Source organism: Sphaeramia orbicularis, chromosome 8, assembly GCF_902148855.1.
Source record: "Sphaeramia orbicularis chromosome 8, fSphaOr1.1, whole genome shotgun sequence".
NCBI classification, from domain to species: Eukaryota; Metazoa; Chordata; class Actinopteri; order Kurtiformes; family Apogonidae; genus Sphaeramia; species Sphaeramia orbicularis.
This window is the reverse complement of record NC_043964.1, coordinates 49,326,249-49,347,404: the sequence shown is the minus strand read 5'-3', so window position 1 is coordinate 49,347,404 and position 21,156 is coordinate 49,326,249. Positions and strand designations below refer to the sequence as shown.

The following is a 21,156-nucleotide window of genomic DNA, read 5'->3' as shown; positions in this document are numbered from 1 at the left end:
CAAAATGGGTCATATCTGATGACCATGAAAAGATCATGAACGGCATTTTACCTGAATTATTTACATGTATTGATAGGATTTGTGGTTCAGAAGTTATGCTTTTGGTTGCCAGTGCCTGTTTAAGTCTTTGGGTCTTCTGTATATAATTCTTGACACTAAAATTAATTTTTCCAGCAGGTTTTCCAACAATCTGGGATGCATGTCAAACTTTCCAGCCATTTTAAAAAAAGCCTTCATAGTTTCACTTTTACTCCTTATATCAACACATGCAATGCAGAAAAAATACACAGAGGATGCAAAACAAGTAGTCAAAGTCTGGTACACATCTCTATTGTTATTTTTGTTCGTTTACAGGTAAAGCTCAGAGTAAGTTCAACCAGTGGAGAAGGCAGTTCATCACCTTTTATATAATATCAGTCACCCTTCATGTCCCAGAAACCCTGCTGCTCAGGTCCAGCCCAGGACACCCCCACCTCCTGGGCTTTCTCCTTCGTATGTACACTTAATAAAGGTAAAATGCCCAAAACATATCTTTAACAAAAGACCCAGGACTTGTGAAACATAAAATCTCAAATTTGCAACCTATAACACAAATGATACCACAGTTACTGCAGAGATTATTTATAAACAGTCTGGAGCTGAGGTTAAGGTTATGAAGGAATGGGAAAAAGGGTCAAAGAAATGTACGTGTCCACACCAGTGTGCAGTTCAGAGAGTCACCTTGGTGATAATGGGGTCAGATCTGCAAAACAAACACATTATATTAGAACAGAACACACACCCTTCGCCCCCCCCCCTCCCCCCCCCCCCCCCCCCCCAACACCAACTTTTCTATCTCAGCATTCAACATCCACGCCTCACTCCCACTTATCATTAACATAATAGGGTCATTCCATATGAAATCAACAGATTTTAAGAAAATTTCCCACCTGACCCTCTCAGATTTTCCTAAATTTTTACATACTTATAGAACATTATATATGATGGGAAAATCCAAAATTTCAAGGCTTAATTGTAAATAGTTCCAAAGTTAAGAACATTTGAAGTAGGTAGGAGGTACCCTAAAATTGCGACCAAAATTAAGACTTGAAATGTTCAGCTATTTTCAGGTTTCTATAACTTCTGAACAACAAGAGCTAGAGGTCTGAAATTTTCAGAATCATTTCACAGGAATCTATAGTCCTAAGAAATGTGAAAATATTTTCTTAAAATTGATAATTGCATGTTACAGAGAATGACAAAGTTGAGATTTTATCCATTACAAACTTCTAAAATGCCACTTTTGGCCACTCATTACACAAAAACTAATCATCATATTCATTAGAAATTTTATGTGCTATATCTTGGCTACTTAGGGAATGGATATGTGTAAAATGAAGGTCCTATGTTATTTTATGCATGATATATGAACAGCTTAAAATCAAAAATATCTGTCCAACCTTGGGATTCAAAGGTCAATATCAGCATGTGGGATAGGTAGGATCACAAAATAAAAGACACCATGTGAAAGTACAGGAATTGCCCTAAATTTTGACACCAAGCACAACTTGCTTCTATAAATCCCATATTTTAGCCATAAATGGTCATAAATGGCTAAAATATGGGGGTGAAAACGTCCATATTTAATTTGAACATTTAACATAGAAGATATTGACCTTTGAATCCAAAGGTCGGACAGATATTTTTGATTTTAAGCTGTTCATATATCATACATAACATAACATAACATAACATAACATAACATAACATAACATAACATAACATAACATAGGACCTTCATTTTACACAGATCCATTCCTTAAGTAGCCAAGATATAGCACATAAAATTTCTAATAAATATGATGATTAGTTTTTGTGTAATGAGTGGCCAAAAGTAACATTTTAGAAGTTCGTGATGGATAAAATCTCAGCTTTGTCATTCTCTGTAACATGCAATTAAAAATTTTAAGTAAATATTTTCACATTTCTTAGGACTATAGATTCCTGTGAAATGATTCTGAAAATTTCAGACCTCTAGCTCTTGTTGTTCAGAAGTTATAGAAGCCTGAAAATAGCCGAAAATTTCAAGTCTCAATTTTGGTCGCAATTTTAGGGTACCCCCTACCTACTTCAAATGGTCATAACTTTGGAAGTATTTACAATTAAGCCTTGACATTTTGGATTTTTCCATCATATATAATGTACTAGAAGTATGTAAAATTTAGAAAAATCTGAGAGGGTCAGGTGGGGACCACTTAATGAAATTATATGGAATGACCCAATAATTATATATATATATATATATATATATATATATATATATATATATATATATATATAGACACACACACACATACATAAATACACACTTATGCCAACACAATATATCTGATCAGCATCAATATCTTAAATAGCAACCACTTAGTTGGTCTGTCCCACTGTCTTGTCTTATGTCTGTTCTATCCCACTGTCTTGTGTCAGTCTGTCACTTTGTTACGTCCTGTCCCTGTACACTTTTGTCTGTATGAGCCCTCCCTCTGCGTATATGTATACTAGCAAGGAATGGATGACAATATGAATGTAAAACTTGAGATTGTTACTTGTTAAGCACAAGCTGTAATTAAAAATAAAGTTGTTCTCCGAAGAGGGGTGGTGGTGGGTTAAAAAAAAAAAAAAAAAAAAAAATTAAATCAGAAAAAAGTGGTGCTAGGCACAATAAACCCCGCCCCTCGCACATATTATAGCTTATTTTGGCATCGATCCATCTGATGTCATCATGTCTATGCATGTGCTGATGTCAGCATATCAGTTATCTCTATATATGGGCCAAGTTTGAAGTAAATTGAAACAAAATTGATGTTTTTATAGACAATTGAAATTTCGCCCATTATAAGTAAATGGGGGGAAAAAAGATTTTAAAAATTCATAAAAAATTGGAACTTTGACCTACTTTTCTCAAAATATAATCAGATTTAGTCTGGGTTACTTGCAATCTATAAACCCAATTTGGTATGAATTCAACCAATAGTTTTGCTGCTAGAGTGTTAACAAACAAACAAACAAACAAACAAACCAAAAAACAACACCACTTGCCTCCCCTTTGGGGGGTGGGGTAAAAAGACTTTTCAATATATCCGGAGACTTTGTTTTTACCTCTGAGCACTGGAGGAGGATGGCTGGCGTTGATCAGGTTACTTTGAGCCAGAGCATTAGCCATCCAGGAGAGGGTGCTGCAGCAGTACTCCAGCTGGGGTAAAGATACACAGACAGAAATAGATGAGTGCTGAACAGGCAGAGCAGACAGCTGCAAGAATAACAGACACGCCCAGCTCTCACAGATACAGGCTGGGTCTCAGTTGCAGGGAAGGATCCTTCAAGGAGTGGTTTACTTAAAAAGCTTCGTCATCAGGATTTGAGGACGGTTCCAATGTCCTAGAGTCCCTCTTCTGGGGAAATTTCAAAGACGCATCTGTGGATCTTTTGCGCCCTCTTCACTGTCTTTTAAAAATGCTGCTAAATTAAAAGAGCCAACCAAAACTGCAAATAATTCTGTTGGGTTTCTGTAAATTGGCTTAGAGTCTGGTTTTGACCAACTCTATATATAAAGTGTCATGAGAACTTTTTTGTTGTGATCTGGTGCTATATAAATAAAATTTGATTGATTGAGTGATTTGATTGCTTTTCCACTGTAAGTCGCTTTGGAAAAAAGCGTCTGCCAAATGCATAAACATAAACGTAAACATAAATAAACCTACAAAGAAGAAAGGCAAAAAGCATTTAAACCTAATTATCATGCATTCTTATTAGGCAAGATGAGACGGGTTAATTTACATTACATGAAGTCATACACAAAAGGAAGTCAATGTGCTTGAAGATAAATAAATGGAACATTCACAAGTGAATGATATCAACATGAAAGATGAAATGCCATAATATAGTTTTATATTGTGATTAATCCCATATTAATTATTAATCTTGTTGTTTATATGCCAAATCAGCATGAACAGGATATCTTACAGCCATGCTGTGTCCCAATATTTATGTCCATATAGTTTATAAAACATCAATATTTTTATAAGTTTAATGGGATATTTTTCCTCCAAAGCGAGATGTGAAGAAAGTAGATGGTTAGTTGTGGTAGAAAATTATTTAGTCAGAGCACAAAAATGTATTAGAAATTTAGAGGCAGAACGTTTAAAATTATAGTCATAGATAAAACAAAATAATAATAATAAAAATAAATAAATAAAGAGATATCAATTTAAACCAAACTAACCAATGAAATATATATTTTTAGAAGACACACCGTACCACACACCACACTGTATAAAAACTTCAATTTGCACTCTGTGCATATTACATTGTAAATCCACTGTAAATCTCAACCCATTGTTGTCTCTGTCTCTAGTGGACTGTTTGTCTATGTTGTGTCTAGGTCCACATGTTGTCTGGGTTCATGTTGGAACTGTATGTCATGAGCAATGTAAAAACCGCAGCCAAATTCCTTGTATGTGTTCACATACTTGGCCAATAAAGCTGATTCTGAAATGTAATGATATTTATCCTAATATAAAACTATATTATATTTATCATTATTGTTTTGTATCCCAGACCCCTCTTCAAAAACAAACACCTGAATTCAACATGTCCCAATACTTTTGTCCATTAGTGTATGAGTTAGGCAATTATTCCTTGAGGCTAACGATATGTTTTATCTTTTTATTTTCCTCTGGGTTTTGCATTTATAAGCACACTGAATTGCCTTTGTACATGAGATGTGCTAGATAATGTCAATGAACATCCCTTACTTTGCCTAATAAGATGTGATCAGCTCTGTTTCTTTTAGCAGTGTTTGGACATTGGATCTAATGACATTACTTTGTGTAAATGAATTGTTAAAGGATCTGTATGTGGGGTGAAACTGTGGAACAATCTGGATCTTCACCACAATCAATGCCAAAATATCCACAGTTTTAAAGCACTTTGTAAACGGATGGTCTGGTCACAGTACAGAGTGGGCGGGGCTTATTGTTAATTGCTGGGCCATTCCATGCTTGGCTCTTTCTTACCTTTGTTGGTATGTGATTATTGTTGAAATATATTGTATTATAAGTTATGCAGACAATCACTGAGATAGTTACTAAATGTAATATACATCAGTTTTCTTAATCTGTTTTCTATCAGTTATTTACATTAATAGGACTCTAAACAGATGTCATTATATCATTAAGGAAGCAAAACTAATGTGTTATGTTGTATAAATGTGAGATGGAGGTGGGATTTAATAAGTTTTCTTCCCACTCCTTTTTGAGCAGCACATATTGAATTTATTTTGTTATTACTGGTGCACATGGCACCTGCTGCTTTGCCTTGATCACCTATGTTTATTAATGTACTTACTCGGCCATTAGTTCCTTGTACACAAAAATGTTTAATTTTTTCTTCTGCTCAAAACAAATAAATGAATGAATGAATGATCCCTTGACAGTTCCAAAAAAAAATAAAATAAATAATAATAATAATTTTATATATATATATATATATATATATATATATATATATATATATATATATATATATATATATATATTATTTTTTTATTTATTTTTTAATTTTTTAATTAGGTCTAATGGTGGTCCATCAGAAAGCCTGTACTGTAGGTGTGTGTGTGTGTGTGCGTGTGTGTGTGTGTGTGTAACAGGTATGTGTGCTGTTTATACCTCAGTGTGTTTCCTGCACTGAGATCAGATTTTAAACCATGAAAACCTGGGACACAAACACTTCATCTCAGTTCAAAGGAAGTAAAGCTGAGATGGATGAAACTAACTTTAAGATGCCTTTTACAGGGAAGGTTTGATGGAAAATAGCTAATGGCATAATGTATTCAACTTTATTTGCCCCTGACATGAATACTCTCATCCCGATAACATATCCATGCATAGACAACATGTTCAGATATATAAGAGGTGTATTGTATGGTTTGTAAACCTCTGTTTCCAGCACTTGCAGCCTTCGGTCGTGGTCACGGATCTCAGTCATCTGCTTCAGCACACTGTCCACCCTTTAAAAAAAACAAAACAAAAACACATGACAAAATAAGATTTTATATCAAATATGAATTTTATCAATGTTACTTATTAATGTAGTCATTTATTTCATGGTGTCTCATTAATTTTATTGTGAACATAGATTTTCACTTAGCAGCTTAACAGCAGATAGTAAAGTGGCACATGTATGTATCATGTGGCCCATGTAGAGTGTTTCGATGACTGTTGTTTCCTCTGTTTTGCTACATTACAGTTGTTGGCCTGCTTAGTTCATATTAGTCATGTCAGAGTTGGTTGGTAACCCTTAGAAGTCTGAGTGGATTTTGGCCCCTTTTAATACTTTTGCTTTTGCCTTTATATTTCTCATTAAAAATTGTTTACCTTGCCTTGTTTATCTTCTTTTTCTTTTTTTTTTTTTAGCTCAACCTCACCTGTGTGACTTTACAGTTTGTTTTTATTTGACATGCTGTGTTAACACACTGAACCTAAAATCACACAAAAAAACATAAAATCCAAGTAGGAAAACGTTAGATTGTTCAATGTTTTTCATCAAAAACATGTTGAATGATTCATGTTTATAACTTAGAATGAACATCTATATTAAAAACTGCCAATTTATTTATTTTTACAAATACAGTTATATACAACTATTTACATGACAATGCAGGCAATGTCTCAGGTGTTTTTAGGAAAACTATACACAACTATATACAAAACAATCTGGTGTCAAAATATGATGCACAAACATGTTCAACGAAACATTTTTATGATGCAGAAAACTATGTACAACTACTTATTTTAACAATCAGGTCTAACAAGATGCCACACATCTGACTGCAATCTGATGTGCACCAAATGTGTTGACATGTTTTTTTTTTTTGTTTTTTTATACAAGCACCTCCCCATTTTTACTGTCTCTTCAGCTGATCAGTCATGTGAGATCCAGACAGTTGTCTAGGAGGTGTAAACATGTGTGGGCCGATAGTCATATAGTACATACAGTACATACAGACCCAAATGCAATATCCATGTTGACACACAGGTAACAAAGGCAAAAGGACTCACTTGACTGATGTGGATTTTAGTCTAGCTGTGTCACTCTCCCTTTGCTGCTTATTTTGGGCTGAAAGGCGGTTTTCTTTCTGGATAGCCTCCCATGTATTGAGGCGGCTGGCCTTTCTGCCCCGCAGGTCCCGAACTGAAGGAAAAAAGGGATCAGTTAATTGGTTAGATAAAGAGAAGAACAGAAACTCAAAACAAGTTTTGATAGGTAGGGAATGCATTTAATTGTGGTTTAGGAGTGGTGTAGCAGTGTCCCCATCCTTGATTTTATAATAATAATAATAATAATAATAATAATAATAATAATACATTTTATTTGTATAGTGCTTTTCATATAATTCAAAGACACTTCACATGCAGCAGATAAAAACAGAAACAGACATATTAAAAACAGATTAAAAGAAGGTGCAAAAGGCAGGTATACGAATATGAAACAGTTAAACATTAAACATTAAGATTAAAATTTTATTGATTTTATTTATATTTGACAATTATACTTTTGAGGAATTCAAGACTACAGGTCATGGGGCATACACATTTGGACTGTGCTATCTTTACTGTGATTAATATATTATCTATCAAAATATACCAATGTATCTATCAAAAAAATCTACAATTTCCCAGCTTGGGATCAATAAAGTCTATCTATCTATCTATCTATCTATCTATCTATCTATCTATCTATCTATCTATCTATCTATCTATCTATCTATGCATGGACTCAAAACTGCACAGTAAAACTAAACTTTGATTGAATAACTTTTTGAATGTGCAAATGAAGTCATGTATATGTATAAGTTTTGTTTTGTTTTGTTTTGTTTTTGTTTTTTTTCCATAAGTTCTTACTACCTGTTTTATTTCTAAGGACTAAGTAAGATTACTTTGACTTGGTGCATTTTTAAAATAAACTAAACTAAAAAAAAAAAAAAAAAGCTGAACTCATAAACCATGCACAATTCTGTGGGTTGTTGCTTTACACTTTCATCTCATTCTTTTGTAAAAATCTGTCCCGGTTTCACCATTTCTTACCAAAGTCTTGTCTCTTGACAGAGGGGATACGGCGTATGTATCTTTTTATTAAAAGGTGCAGATGTGAGATTATGATAAACGGTGGGGCCAGGCAGGGTCTTGAATGGTACTCCACGATTAGGTTGTAACGCTGAAACTTCCAGTAGGTGTCACTACGCTCCTGTACTTTGGAGAAGGTATAGCTGTGGACAGTAAAGGGAAACTGCATTATGCTACAGCTTAACTTTTGGTCAATGAGAGGTACTACATTCTGAAATCTGAAATAAGTGGAGCCATCATGAACCACAAACAAAATCATTTGAAATACCAGTGTACCTGAACATTGCAATGAGGAGGTTGACCAGTAGTATGTTGGTAACCAGCAGGTAGATCACAAGGAGAATGACAACCAGCCAGTTTGCATAGGTGCTCACACAGGGCTCCTCTCCTGCTTCGATCCTCTGGGGATCGTCTGTACAGTTTACCTCCACCAATTTATCCGCTGGATGAAGGAGGAGAAAGGTGGACCACATGTAAGGATTTCCACTGCACATTCACAGCTAATGAACATTAATCATTTAAGCAATTAATAAATAAATAAATAGAATACATCATTTTCTTTTTGTAGAAAAAGTTACTGGTGTCAAGTTGAAGTGGGTGCCTCCTGACCCTGGTTGGGCTGGAAAACAATGGATTCAACAGATAGGCACCAGGAGGCAACAAAGGCAACAAAGGCAACAATGGCTGCAATCTAGGAGTTTCTGATCCTGAGGGACTATAAGGAGCTGGAGCTGGATGTGTCTAAGCAGTGGTTCCCAACCTTTTTACCTCCGCCAGGAGGGATTGTGATCTCTTTGCTTTGTGTGTTTGTTTGTTTGCGAGTTTGTTTGTTTGTTTGTTTGTTAGCAACTTTATGGGAAAACTATTCCAACCATCTTTACCAAATTTTACCCACAGATAGGCCTAGGTCCTGGGAGCAACCCATTAAATTTTGGGGGGAGTAGGCCAAAGTTCAAGGTCACAGCCAGGTCACAAAATCTCAAATTTTCCTATCTCTCATCATTGAGCAATTTTCGAAAATTCATAAAAAATTCAAAACGACTCTGATTAGCCTCCAATTTGATCCACCCATAGCTTATAACAATATCTTGTATCTGGCACAAAATTGTCCACATCCACTGTGGAATATGGACTCTGTGGACATTCAATTTAACATTGAAAATCCCATTTACAACACATTTTTCATTATAACTCAACAAATATTGATTGGAATTTAACATAATTTGACATACACATGACTGGTACCAAGCTTCTACTTTTTCTGCTGTATGGAACAACCTTGAAACAGTTTAATTTAAAAAGAAATAGTGGATCCACACATGCACACTGTTCGGGGTGCTTGGCGGAGGTTTGTGTTCTCTGAACACTTGTTTTGCTCGTGACCCCATTTTAACATCACCAATTTCTGGCAACCCCAGACATTCAAAACTGAGACTTTTTGTTTCTGCTAAATTGTATTTGTTTTTGATCATGTAATAGTTTGCTATACTATGTTGCAAATAAACATTAATTTTAGAGGACATTTAGTCTATATAATGTATATTATTATGGACGGAGGCAGTAAAGCCAGGTGTAGATTACTGCACAAAGGGAGAATTTGATTTTCCTTGGTCAGGATATGTTCAGTCAGTCCAGCTTGGATTAACAAGGCTAACAATTAATACTGAACAAACAAGAACTCAAACTATGAATTATGAAAGAGCTGCAGCATCTGAAACCAACCACAATGAACATTTGAAAGATAAACAGTACCACAGTGCTTCACTTTCAGCTTCACAGTTTGTCATGTCTTTTAAGTATTGTAATTGTCTCTCTCAACTCACCATACATTTTTCATTAATAAGTTTTTATTTTTATTTTATTTTTTTATTAATTACTAGAAATTTCAGACGACCCCATTTGAATTCCAGGCGACCCCACATGGGTTCCTGATCCCAAAGTTGAAAAACATTGGTCTATGGGATCCAGACCCGTATCTTGTCACTGTTAAGTCACAAAGTAAAGTCTGCAGTGACGAGGTTCCAGGGTGAGATTTACCAGGTGTACCAGGCCAAAGTATAGCCCTGTCCAGATTATACCTGGGGTTAAAGTGGCCTAGGCCAGATTATACCCCTGGGTAGAAATTGGCCTGGACCAATTTATTACCCCCCCCCCCCCCCCCCCCCCCGCCGGCCAGGTTATACCCCCATGTTATCAGTAGTGTTAAATGATATACACAAGAATTGCTTAACTTTTCAACATTTTATTGGGAGCTCAGCTTTGTCAGGTAAACTAAGTGGTAAAGCTGACTGACTTCAGTCTCCAATCTAAACAATTACTTTTATTACTTCAAACAGAAAAACCTCAGTCAATAAAAAATATTCCACAAACTTCCACAAATATCACAGATTACTACCACAAAGCACATCAAAAACAAAACTTTATAATGCATTCATTCATTTTCTGAACCCGCTTTATCCTCACTAGGGTCACAGGGGTCGCTTGGAGCCTATCCCAGCTACTTATGGGTGAAGGCAGAGTACACCCTGGACATTTCGCCAGTTCATCACAGGGCTGAACATATAGAGACAAACAATCCCTCTCACATTCACACCTATGGGCAATTTAGATTAACCAATTAACCTATTAGTGCATGTGTTTGGATGGTGGGAGGAAGCTGGAGTACCCGGAGAGAACCCACGCAGACACGGGGAGAACATGCAAACTCCACACAGAAGGGCCCCACCCCTCCATCAACTGGTGCTGGAATTGAACCTAGGACCTTCTTGCTGTCAGGCACAAGTGCTAACCACTGCACCACCGTGTCGCCCTTTATAATGCAATTGTAACATAATGCTCAATTCATTTGACTGTTCATTATATCATAGAAGTCATAACGTCCAGAAACTTCAAGTTGCAAAGATATTTTGCTAATCACTGTTTTCAGTTTAAATTTCCGTATAGTCACAACTTTATCTGATGTGGTGTTGTATTGGCCCTAAAATCTTAATTAATGGAACATCAATTTGTAAAATGATGTTCCATTAATTATTTGCAATTTGCAATGAGACCTTAATGATTCCTTCAAAAAAATTCTTGATTTTTGATGATTCATTTCTACAGTAGCCCTAAAATGGACAAAGAAATACAGAGGATGACTGGGATCATCCTCTGAGACTTCTTTTGAGTTCTTTTGATTTTTGTAATGTGTCTAGAAGTATGCACATCAGTTGTTAAAATAAGTGTATTCAAAACACACCAAATAACACTGAATAATTAAATAAATTAACATGAAACGAAAAAATGCAAACAGCACAACTCTAATGCAATTGCATTTTCAAAGACATTCAAGTTATGAAACTTTAAATGTTACTAAACTGTTTTTAATGTACTGCAATTGTTATTTTGGTTGCTTTAATTTTGTAAAGACTTTTACTAAAACGTCTCATTTTATTTAAACATAGAAGACAAAGAGTGAAACAAAAGGCCCTTGCACTGCACAGGGAGCCTGAAACACTCACCGTCCATTTCAGATATGGGGATTTGTCCAAAAATATGCAGGTATGGCCTGTAGAAAACTCGCCGGAATATCCAATCAGGGCGGGGATCGTATGAGTAGAGAAGTGCCTGATTGGCGACACCATAAGCCATGAGCCAAACAGCCAGAAAAAACAGGAAGAAGAAGACATCCTTCATCTGAGGAGACAAACAGAAAAGGGGTCAGATGATGCTCATGATGAGGTTTGCCATTGATACCTGCTGTTTCTAGTCCATACATTACACCGTCATCATCTACATTACACATTAGTGATTAAGTATAGGAAATAGTAGTGGCATATCATGACAGAGGTGCAAAATGTGAAAAATTTGCTTCATCGTCTCTTAAAGCGACCTCTAAAAATATAAATGCAGGTGCCACTAATGCTCCATACTGGACCAGAAAATGGAAAAAAAATAGGTTATTATATATTTCTGAGTAATTTTATATATATATATATATATATATATATATATATATATATATATATATATATATATATATATAATTTTCCGTGTCTGGAATGTCATTCTACTAACTCAAAATAAAATAATAATAATAATAATAATAATAATAGATTAGATTAGATTTATATAGTGCTTTTCTATGAACGTATACTCAAAGTGTAATAGATTGCCTTGAGTACTCCTTTGACACACCGCCTTATTCTTACTAGATGTTATGAACCTGCCCCCCCCCCCTCTGTTGGACATTGGGTCAGAGAAGTGATCTCCAATCTTAAACTGGAAAAAATCTGATATACATTACGTGGATCTGAACAGAAGTTTCATAAAGTGTGGAAATCTTTCTTAACCTTTTTTGACAATCCTACGACGCATGTACAAAGCCCTTAACAAGTTAAGATGTATGTGTGTATGTAACACTCTGATATGAAATTTTATTTATATCTACAGTGCCATATTATATACACATATAGATCCAGTGACAGGAAGAGGTTTGGGAGGGTTAAGTGGGTTTTGTTAGATTTATTTATTTTTTTTATGTGTGTGTGAATACCTGTGTGTATTCTGTATTTTGAAATGTAATAAACATTTCTAAACATAAATGTGCTAATTCTATAGATTATATATTTCTATGTAATTAGATATAATTATATATATATATTATTTTCCATGTCTGGAATGTCATTTTACTAAGTAATAATAATAATAATAATAATAATAATAATAATAATAATAATAATAATAATAATAATAATAATAATAATAGATTAGATTTATGTAGTGCTTTTCTGTGAACGCATACTCAAAGTGTAACAGACTCTGGATCTTTAATCTGCACGGAATAAATATATGATTAATTTGTATTACACTAAACTTAACCCAATCATTTGACCTAGTCTTTGGATGTTGACATGTGAATTATATGATATGGTTTTTATTGACACTGCTGATGTTTAGAGTACATTCACCCCCACCAAATCCTCCATATCCACCAGGACCAAGAACACCCACCAATGAAGACAAAAAGAAACACCAGTTTGACACAAAAACTGAGTCCTAAGGGAAAAAATCGCTTACGCTATAACCTCTGACCCAGATACAAGGGTTTTTGTGTTGTTTTCTCACTGATACTTGAAGAGAATTCCTTTGTCATTCCCTTTGTGAAATAGGCTACATGAATGCAGAAACTGAAACATGAGGACTGCAGGTATAGGGGAGTGGGTAAGAGGAGGAAAGAGTGAGGAAAGAATGAGGACATTCATAATTACACTGTGCTTTTGCATAAAACACAAAAAACAAACAAAACAATGGCACCTGGATTTAACATCCATTGGATAATTACTGCAGTGATAAATATGTTTGAAATGGTAACAACGTATGTAATCCTAACTGGCAGTGATTAGCTTCTTATTATAAACAACCACGTAGGAAGACATGTCCTGGGGTTGTTGAAAAGATAGAAGTCTGTTTAAGAGATGTCAGACAGAAAGCATGCAAGACAGAAAACTATCGAGGAGATGAAGCTGAGACTACTAAAACTGGGTTAAGAACTGTGCATACATTACTAAAACCTGGAAGGATAGGGTTGAACTGTTACCTTCAGAGAAAAGAAAAAATGTGGTCTGTAAATGTCTGAAATGATTGTGATCGAAGACATTTTAAACATTTGTGAGATCAGTTTGTAAGATAGGCACTGAGAAGTAGGGGTGTGTATTGGCAAGAATCTGGCAATACGATACAAATCACAAGACTAGGATCACGATATGATACATCACGATATATCATGATATATGATACATGAAAGGCAATTTTTTATCGGTTTAGTTTCTTTTTGTAAAATATTATTTCCTGGAAGAATTGAATTACACCAGAAATATGCACAAATACTAAACACATTTTTATTTGATCAGAACAGGATTAAATGTTATATCACAAAATATTCCTCTGTTAAAACTTAAATTATGTTTTACAGACATCACAGTTTAAGTTCCTGATCACATGTTCATATTCTATTAGTTCATAACTAAAACATACATTACATCAAATATAAACAAAAAAGAAAAACAAAAAACAAAAATGAACCTCTGCAAGATCTGCATTTGAATAAATACTCAAAAATATCATTGCAATACCTATTAATATCAATACAGTATTATGAAAACAAAATATCAAGATATATTGCAGAACCGATATTTTCTAACACCCCTACTAAGCAGCTGTGTAGCCTTAAGAAAACCACTTATCACTGAGACTAATCAGAAAAAGGCTTTGAGAACATAAAGATTGAACTTTGGCTGAATGGAAAAGATAATGTGATCGTGTCTAGTGCCTACCATATGAGCCTGTAGGGGCAGTGTTATGATCTGAGGAGGCTTCAGGTGGATGTGCTGAGTCACATGGACTGGACAGCCCAAAGTCCAAACCTTAACCTCACTGAGAATTTATAGAATGTGCTGCAGAAAACTTTCCACAGTGGTCTAGCTCTCCCATCATTAATATAATACAAAAAATTTGGAGTAAAATGAACGCAACTATGGATGGAAATAAATATTGTGGCACTGAAATAATGCCACAGTGAATGTGCGATGCTATCAAAGCTAAAGGCAGTCCAATGAAATATTAGTGTGATTGTTTTTTGCCCATGCTGAGCTGGAGCAGAGCACACACCTTTTCTGGTTTGTTGTTTAGAGAGCTGTCTGTTGGTAATTATTTCCTGGTGGTCTCCACTAAAAGCCACCACACCATATAATGTGCATTTACAGTACATGTTTTTACAGCCTTTACCAAAGAGAAGCCACACCATGCATTAACAGTATCAGCCAACCTCAAGTGGCTGTGGCCCTCCAACCTTCTGTTGTATGAAGTCTGAACAGTGTTCTCTCACATTTTATGTTTACATTTGCTGCTGTCAACTGTGAAATTTCCCCATGATGGGATCAATAAAATCTTACCTTATCTTATCTTACCTTACCTTTATATGTACACTAGATAAAGCGGGTTCAGAAAAATGAATAGTGTGACCTTTCATGTTACATGGAAAAATAATTAATAACAAAGGGTGAGTGAGATCTCCTTTCAGATCCAACTCACTGACTAAAAGAACCTGAACCTACCATTCAACTCCCATATTATTTAAAAGGATTTAACCCATAAAGACCCAAACAGCCAATGGTGACTGAAAACATCTACCAATCTAAAATGTTTAATAACTTCTGATCCACTATAAACCAGGGGTGTCAAACATACGGTCTGTGGACCAAAACCGGCCCGCCAACGGGTTCAATCCGGCCTGTGAGTTGAATTGTGCAAAAATTACATCGAAGATACTAACAATTAAACTCATTTGAGCTCACCACATTAAGTTTAAATGGATCAAAGTGGGCCATACCAGTAAAATAATAGCATATAAACATGAAAAATAATAACTCCAAGTTTTTCTTTTAGTGTAAAAAAGTAAAATTGCATGAAAATGTATATATTTACAAACTAACCTTAACATATATGAACAACCTGAAAATAACTTACATTTTAACAATATTATGCCTGTCACTAAATGTTTTTGGCCTTTGCTGATCCACTGTGAACAGTGAGTTCTAATGCACATATGTAAACAATAAACTAAGGCATGGTATTGTTAAAATAAATAACATTTTTTCTTAAGAAATTTCAGGTTGTTCATGGTTGTTCAGGTTACTCACATTTAGTTTGTGAATATAATTTTAGGTAATGTAATTTTACTTTATTGCATTAAAAAAGAGGGGGAAAAAAATCAGAGTTCATAGTTTTATTTATGTTATTTTACAGGTCCGGCCCACTTGAGAATAAATTGGGCAAAATTTGGCCCCTGAACTAAAATGAGCTTGACACTTCTGCACTAATTCTATCAATACATGTAAATAATTGGTGTAAAATGCACTTTGTCATCTTTTCACAGTCATCAGATATGACCTATTTGGATGTTCACTGGCTCCATAGTGAACATGGAAACACCAGCATCTTCTATAACATTGATTCACCAGTAAAACCCATGGAGTTGGATCAGTGACAGTGGATGGACACACTGGGTTTATGCTCAATTAATGATAGATTTTACTGCAAAAGTCCCTTTTCTTCAGTTTTCTCTAGGTCTGACATAATACATAAACTTTACTCTGAGCTTTAATGAACATATACATGATCAGTAAATTAAATCTAGAAAAATGCCTGATTTTCATTTAAAAAACACAAAATCTAGAGGATAATGTTGAAATAAATGGTGATAAATCACTTAAAGGCCAAATTGAAAGAACAAACCACTTTTGCGAATGCCACTAAAGTAGCACTGGGTCTTCATGGGTTAATATGTCCCAATAAATAGACTCTATTCTAGGATCTAGTAACATTTTGCAGTATGGAAGCCTGTCTTGCTTTCCTGGCTTGTCCTATTCGCAATTCTCTGCCAGATATACACAGATTAATGTCAGTTAAGGTAAAGAGGTAAAGCTGTGACAGTATTACAAATCACATACCTCACATACCAAAACGAGTTATAAGTGAGAGAGTCAAAGTTCAAGATGCATTGTTAACATATTATGGGGTATTATGTCCCAGTTGTGTGCATACTGCATGGAAACAGCACTTACTTTGTAAGGCAGCTGCAGTATGTTTTAAGAAGAAAAAGAAAACTGGAAATTGGAACACTGTATGTTAGAAGCATATTCTGAATAAAATAAAAGTGATCTCCTCATAATAATGAGAATCGAAATTGTGCAATCATTTGTATTTATGCATATAGTTATTTCATAATTTCTTTTTTTATAATCTTATTACGAGTACATAAGACTGTGTCATAATGACTTATCCTCTGCATCCTGAGGCAATCCTGTAGAGTTCCTGTTGTTTCACATTGCATTTTCATTAAATTCTATGGATATTTTGTGATCAACGTGTGAACTCACCATTTTTCCGACAATGATAATTTTGGGCCCAAGTTGTTTGTGAACAGCAAAGATATGGATGAGACGCAGGGTGAAGACCATAAAATCAATAGCCATCATTGCCCGGCCAAACTCAAATGACCAAGGAAACATTCTGAAAAATATTTAGAAAAACAAAAAAACTGTCAATCCCTTTTCATACATGACCCAAAGCTGTGTGACGTATGTGTGTTTACATACACAATGTTACAGTAAACAGACATACAGGCTTAGAAAGACAAGATAACAAATCGGCTCGTTATGTTTGAGAGTGAGTGTGTGTGTGTGTGTGTGTGTGTGTGAGTTCCCTCTGGTTTCCTCTGGTTATGTGTGAACACTCACCTGCAACACAGTCCCAGAGTAAAGAGAGCAATGGCCACAAGGTCGCACTTGTTCCACATATCCTGGATGTAATTCTTCATCCTCTGGAGCATAACGATGCCACCCACAAAGAATGACTGCAAACCAGAGACAAGAGACCAAAAACATAAAACATGGGCTAGAACACCTTCATTGTCACTGTATGAGTAGTACAACAAAACTGAAACTGCTACATCTGACCAGCACGGTCCTTAAAAAGAGACACAAGCATAACATTAATAAATGCAATCAATAAAAGTTGGGTTATTGCCAGTTTATAGTTGAGTAATTAATGGTGATTGAGATGGACAGGTGTGGTACTGGTGCAGTGTGTGTGTATCATGAGAATAAATGTCATTCTGAGAGGCGTATACCCCCTGACTGAACAGATTAATGCATTCGAAGTATTTGTGGGTGGTGGAGTAGACAACAGACAAATTATTCAAACCTGTGGCAAATTCTGAGAAGAAAGTGAAACAGCTGTATATAGTCTAGACCAGCGGTCTACTTTGGAGGTAAACGCTAAAGGAGGTGGCCCTGATTTTGGACATAGCAAAGTTGCCTTAGCATTTTTGACAAGCCTTCATGCCTTCTGTCTTTGCTTATCTTTTACCTTAAAGGTGTGGGAGACTTTCGTGACCAATTTTTTGTCAAATCTGTAAAACCCCAGTCATAGCCTAAGTATCATGAATCTGTAAGTCTTTCTGTCATTACTCACCTGAATCTCTTCCCTCACAATGAACAATTTCAAAGTGTCATCCTCTGTAAACAAACTATGTGTTTACAAAAAGTGCCGGGAAGTAATTCTTCCATCTTCGGAATTTTGTCACAACATGTATTGTGGGAAACGGAGGTTCGCGCAGCGGCAGTGCAACCATATGATATTATACAAATGAAACAAACATGACGTGGAAACGGCTGGATCTCCACTTCCCTCTATGCATATGCCTCCAGCTGCTTGCGCGTTTCAGCCGTTTCTGCATCGTGTTTGTTGCTTTTTCATCCCGCCGCCAGGTGGCTGCGCGAACCTTCGCTTCCCACAATGCACGTCGCGACAAAATTCTGAAGATGCTCGAGTTACCTCCCGGCTCTGTTTGTAAACACATGGTTTGTTTATGGCGGATGGCACTTAGAAATTGTTCACCATAATGCAAGAGATTCAGGTGAGTAATGACAGAAAGATTTACAGATTCGTGATACTTAGGCTATGATGGAGGTTTTACAGATTTGATGAAAAATTGGCCATGAAAGTCTCCCACACCTTTAGGAACTTACTACTGTTTGACAGGTTCTGTCTATATATTATTGGTTGTTTACCTAAATTTTTGGCTCTGTTTGAAACAGAGATTTTAACATGTAGACACTGTATTGCCCAAAGTATTAGGACACCTCTCCAAATCATTAAATGTATGTGTTCTGATCACTTCTGTGGCCACAGGTTTATAACATCACATGCCCGCACTTGAAAACCCTTGGCCTTCAGTCCACACCAGGGTTTCCTTATCACTGACTATCTGCTGCCCCCACCCCACCGGTTGACAACTACTGGTGAACGCCAAAGTTTTTGCACGAACAGAAGGACAGACAGATGATGAACCAATGAAAATACCCTGTGGTGAGGGCAGAGGGTAAAAATGAAAGACCTAGGCATGCAGACTGCTTCTACAAACATTAGTGAAAGAACAGGCCGACTCTCAGGAGCGCAGTGAATTCAAGCATGGTAACGTGATACGATGCCATCTGTGCATAAAGTCCATTCATGAAAAGTCCCTGCTACTAAATAGTCTACAGTCAATTGTTATTGGTATCAATACAAAGTGGAAGCAATTTGGAACAACAGCAGCTCAGCCATGAATTGGTAGGCTACATAAAATCACAGAGCGGCGTCAGCACATGCTGAGGTACACAGTATGCAGACATCATCAACTTTCTGCAGAGTCAATGACTACAGATCCTCAAATTTAGTGTGGCCTTCAGATTATTTCAAGAAAGCGTCGGATGCAGTGGCATGAAGCACACTGCACTGAACCTTCGAGCAGTGGTTCTCAAATCCAGTCTTCGAGGCCCCCTGTCCTGCATGTTTTAGATGTTTCCCTCTTCCAGCACATCTGGTTCAACTAATGATCAGCTGAATATGATGTAATGGTTTCCAGGTGTGCTGGAAGAGGGAAATATCTAAAACATGCAGGATAGGGGTTCTCGAAGACCGGATTGGGAACCACTGCCTTAGAGAGTGGAGACTTTGGAGTGACGAATCACACTTCTCACTGGTATTCCAATAGACAAGTCAGGGTTTGGCCATTGTAAGGAGAACAGTACTTGCCTGACTGTACTGTCAAGTTTTGTGGAGGGGGGGGTTATGGTGTGGGGTTGTTTTTCAGGGGTTGGGCTTGACCCCTTAGTTCCAGTGAAAGTAACTTAATTTTTCAGCATACCAAGACATTTTGGACATTTCATGCTGCCAACTTTTGCCCCGTTTCCACTGCATGGTATTGGCTCGACTCGACTCGGCTAGGCCTTTTTTGCGTTTCCATTACGAAAAAGGACCTGGAATCTGGTACCCGGTACTACTTTTTTGGTATCACCTCTGCTGAGGTTCCAAGACTGGGGACCAGATACTAAAACGTGATGTGTAAACACTGCAGACCACTGATTGGTCAGACAGTTTTCTCTGTGACCCGCCATTTTGCAAAAAACAGATGCAGAAGTTGACAGTAAATATAGCGGTACATTAATCCACACGATAACAGCCCAAAACTACACCATGGTCGGTCGAGGAGATTCAGTCTTTGGTGGCCGACGTAAAAATTCAGACGAGACAACACGCAACAAGCGAGTTTATCAGCAACTCTCTAAGCAGACGACATGGAAGTAATGCGCCACATCCAGGTACTGTAAAGTCAGTAGTATCTTGTAATGGAAATGGTCTCCAGGAATACCAAGTCGAGCCGAGTCGAGCTGGTTCCACGAAGTGGAAACGTGGCATTTGAGGGAACAGTTTGGGGATGGCCCCTTCCTATGCCAAGTTGACTGTGAGCTTGGTATGGAGGGACTTGACTGACGAAGTCCGAACCAAAAAAAATCAGGCAAAAAGAAAAGACTGAAGAGTGAGGCATAGTGCTAAGACAATCTGACAATGAGTGAGTGAATAGGGGCAGTTTAAATACTGGCCAGCTGATTAGGCACAGCTGGAGCAACAGGTGGAACTGAGTAGGCTGACGAGGTGTGGAAAAGTGAGGGAGGAGACAGCAGCAAAGCAGACAGTGACAATAATGTATGTGTGTGCCAGGGTCTGAGAAACCAACCTGCCGAATCTCTTCACATACTAAGGTGAAAACCCAGAAGTAAAGCACAAACTCCAGAGTTGCGGGGCCATCAGGCGGTGCAGGCTTGAAATCCACCAACAAAATATAGGCAAACAGGCAGAGGAACAGGAAGTACATCAGCACATTGCCTAGGAATGAGGTAACAGGGGCAAACCAGAACTTTCTCCATCGGGACACAATAAATGGCCTCTGGGAATGGGGTGGTGAAGTTTCTAAAGTAGTGAGAGCAAGCAAAACAGGAATGTTTTAAAAATATGAGCAAACATGAATACAAACTATAACACAAGGCTACTTTATCAAAGAAAATACAAATCATTCAGGTCCCTCAAATACAAAGCCCTTTAAAAGTTAACACAGCTGATTTTGTGGTCAATCCTT

General features: G+C 36.6%; 1 protein-coding gene across 1 annotated transcript in view; it reads right to left on the bottom strand.

The window, feature by feature from the left end:
- Nucleotides 1–224: 224 nt before the first annotated feature.
- Nucleotides 225–21,156, bottom strand: part of trpm4a (transient receptor potential cation channel, subfamily M, member 4a) — a 47,452-nt gene continuing 26,520 nt past the window's right edge. The window contains exons 19-28 of the mRNA XM_030141507.1: nucleotides 20,758–20,990; nucleotides 17,435–17,550; nucleotides 17,075–17,207; nucleotides 11,657–11,831; nucleotides 8,433–8,598; nucleotides 8,118–8,299; nucleotides 7,092–7,224; nucleotides 5,968–6,040; nucleotides 3,133–3,226; nucleotides 225–742 (exon numbers count right to left, since the gene is read on the bottom strand). Of these exons, the coding sequence (XP_029997367.1) occupies nucleotides 717–742; nucleotides 3,133–3,226; nucleotides 5,968–6,040; nucleotides 7,092–7,224; nucleotides 8,118–8,299; nucleotides 8,433–8,598; nucleotides 11,657–11,831; nucleotides 17,075–17,207; nucleotides 17,435–17,550; nucleotides 20,758–20,990 (1,331 nt within the window). The 3' untranslated portion in view covers nucleotides 225–716. The remainder of the gene's footprint in view (nucleotides 743–3,132; nucleotides 3,227–5,967; nucleotides 6,041–7,091; nucleotides 7,225–8,117; nucleotides 8,300–8,432; nucleotides 8,599–11,656; nucleotides 11,832–17,074; nucleotides 17,208–17,434; nucleotides 17,551–20,757; nucleotides 20,991–21,156) is intronic.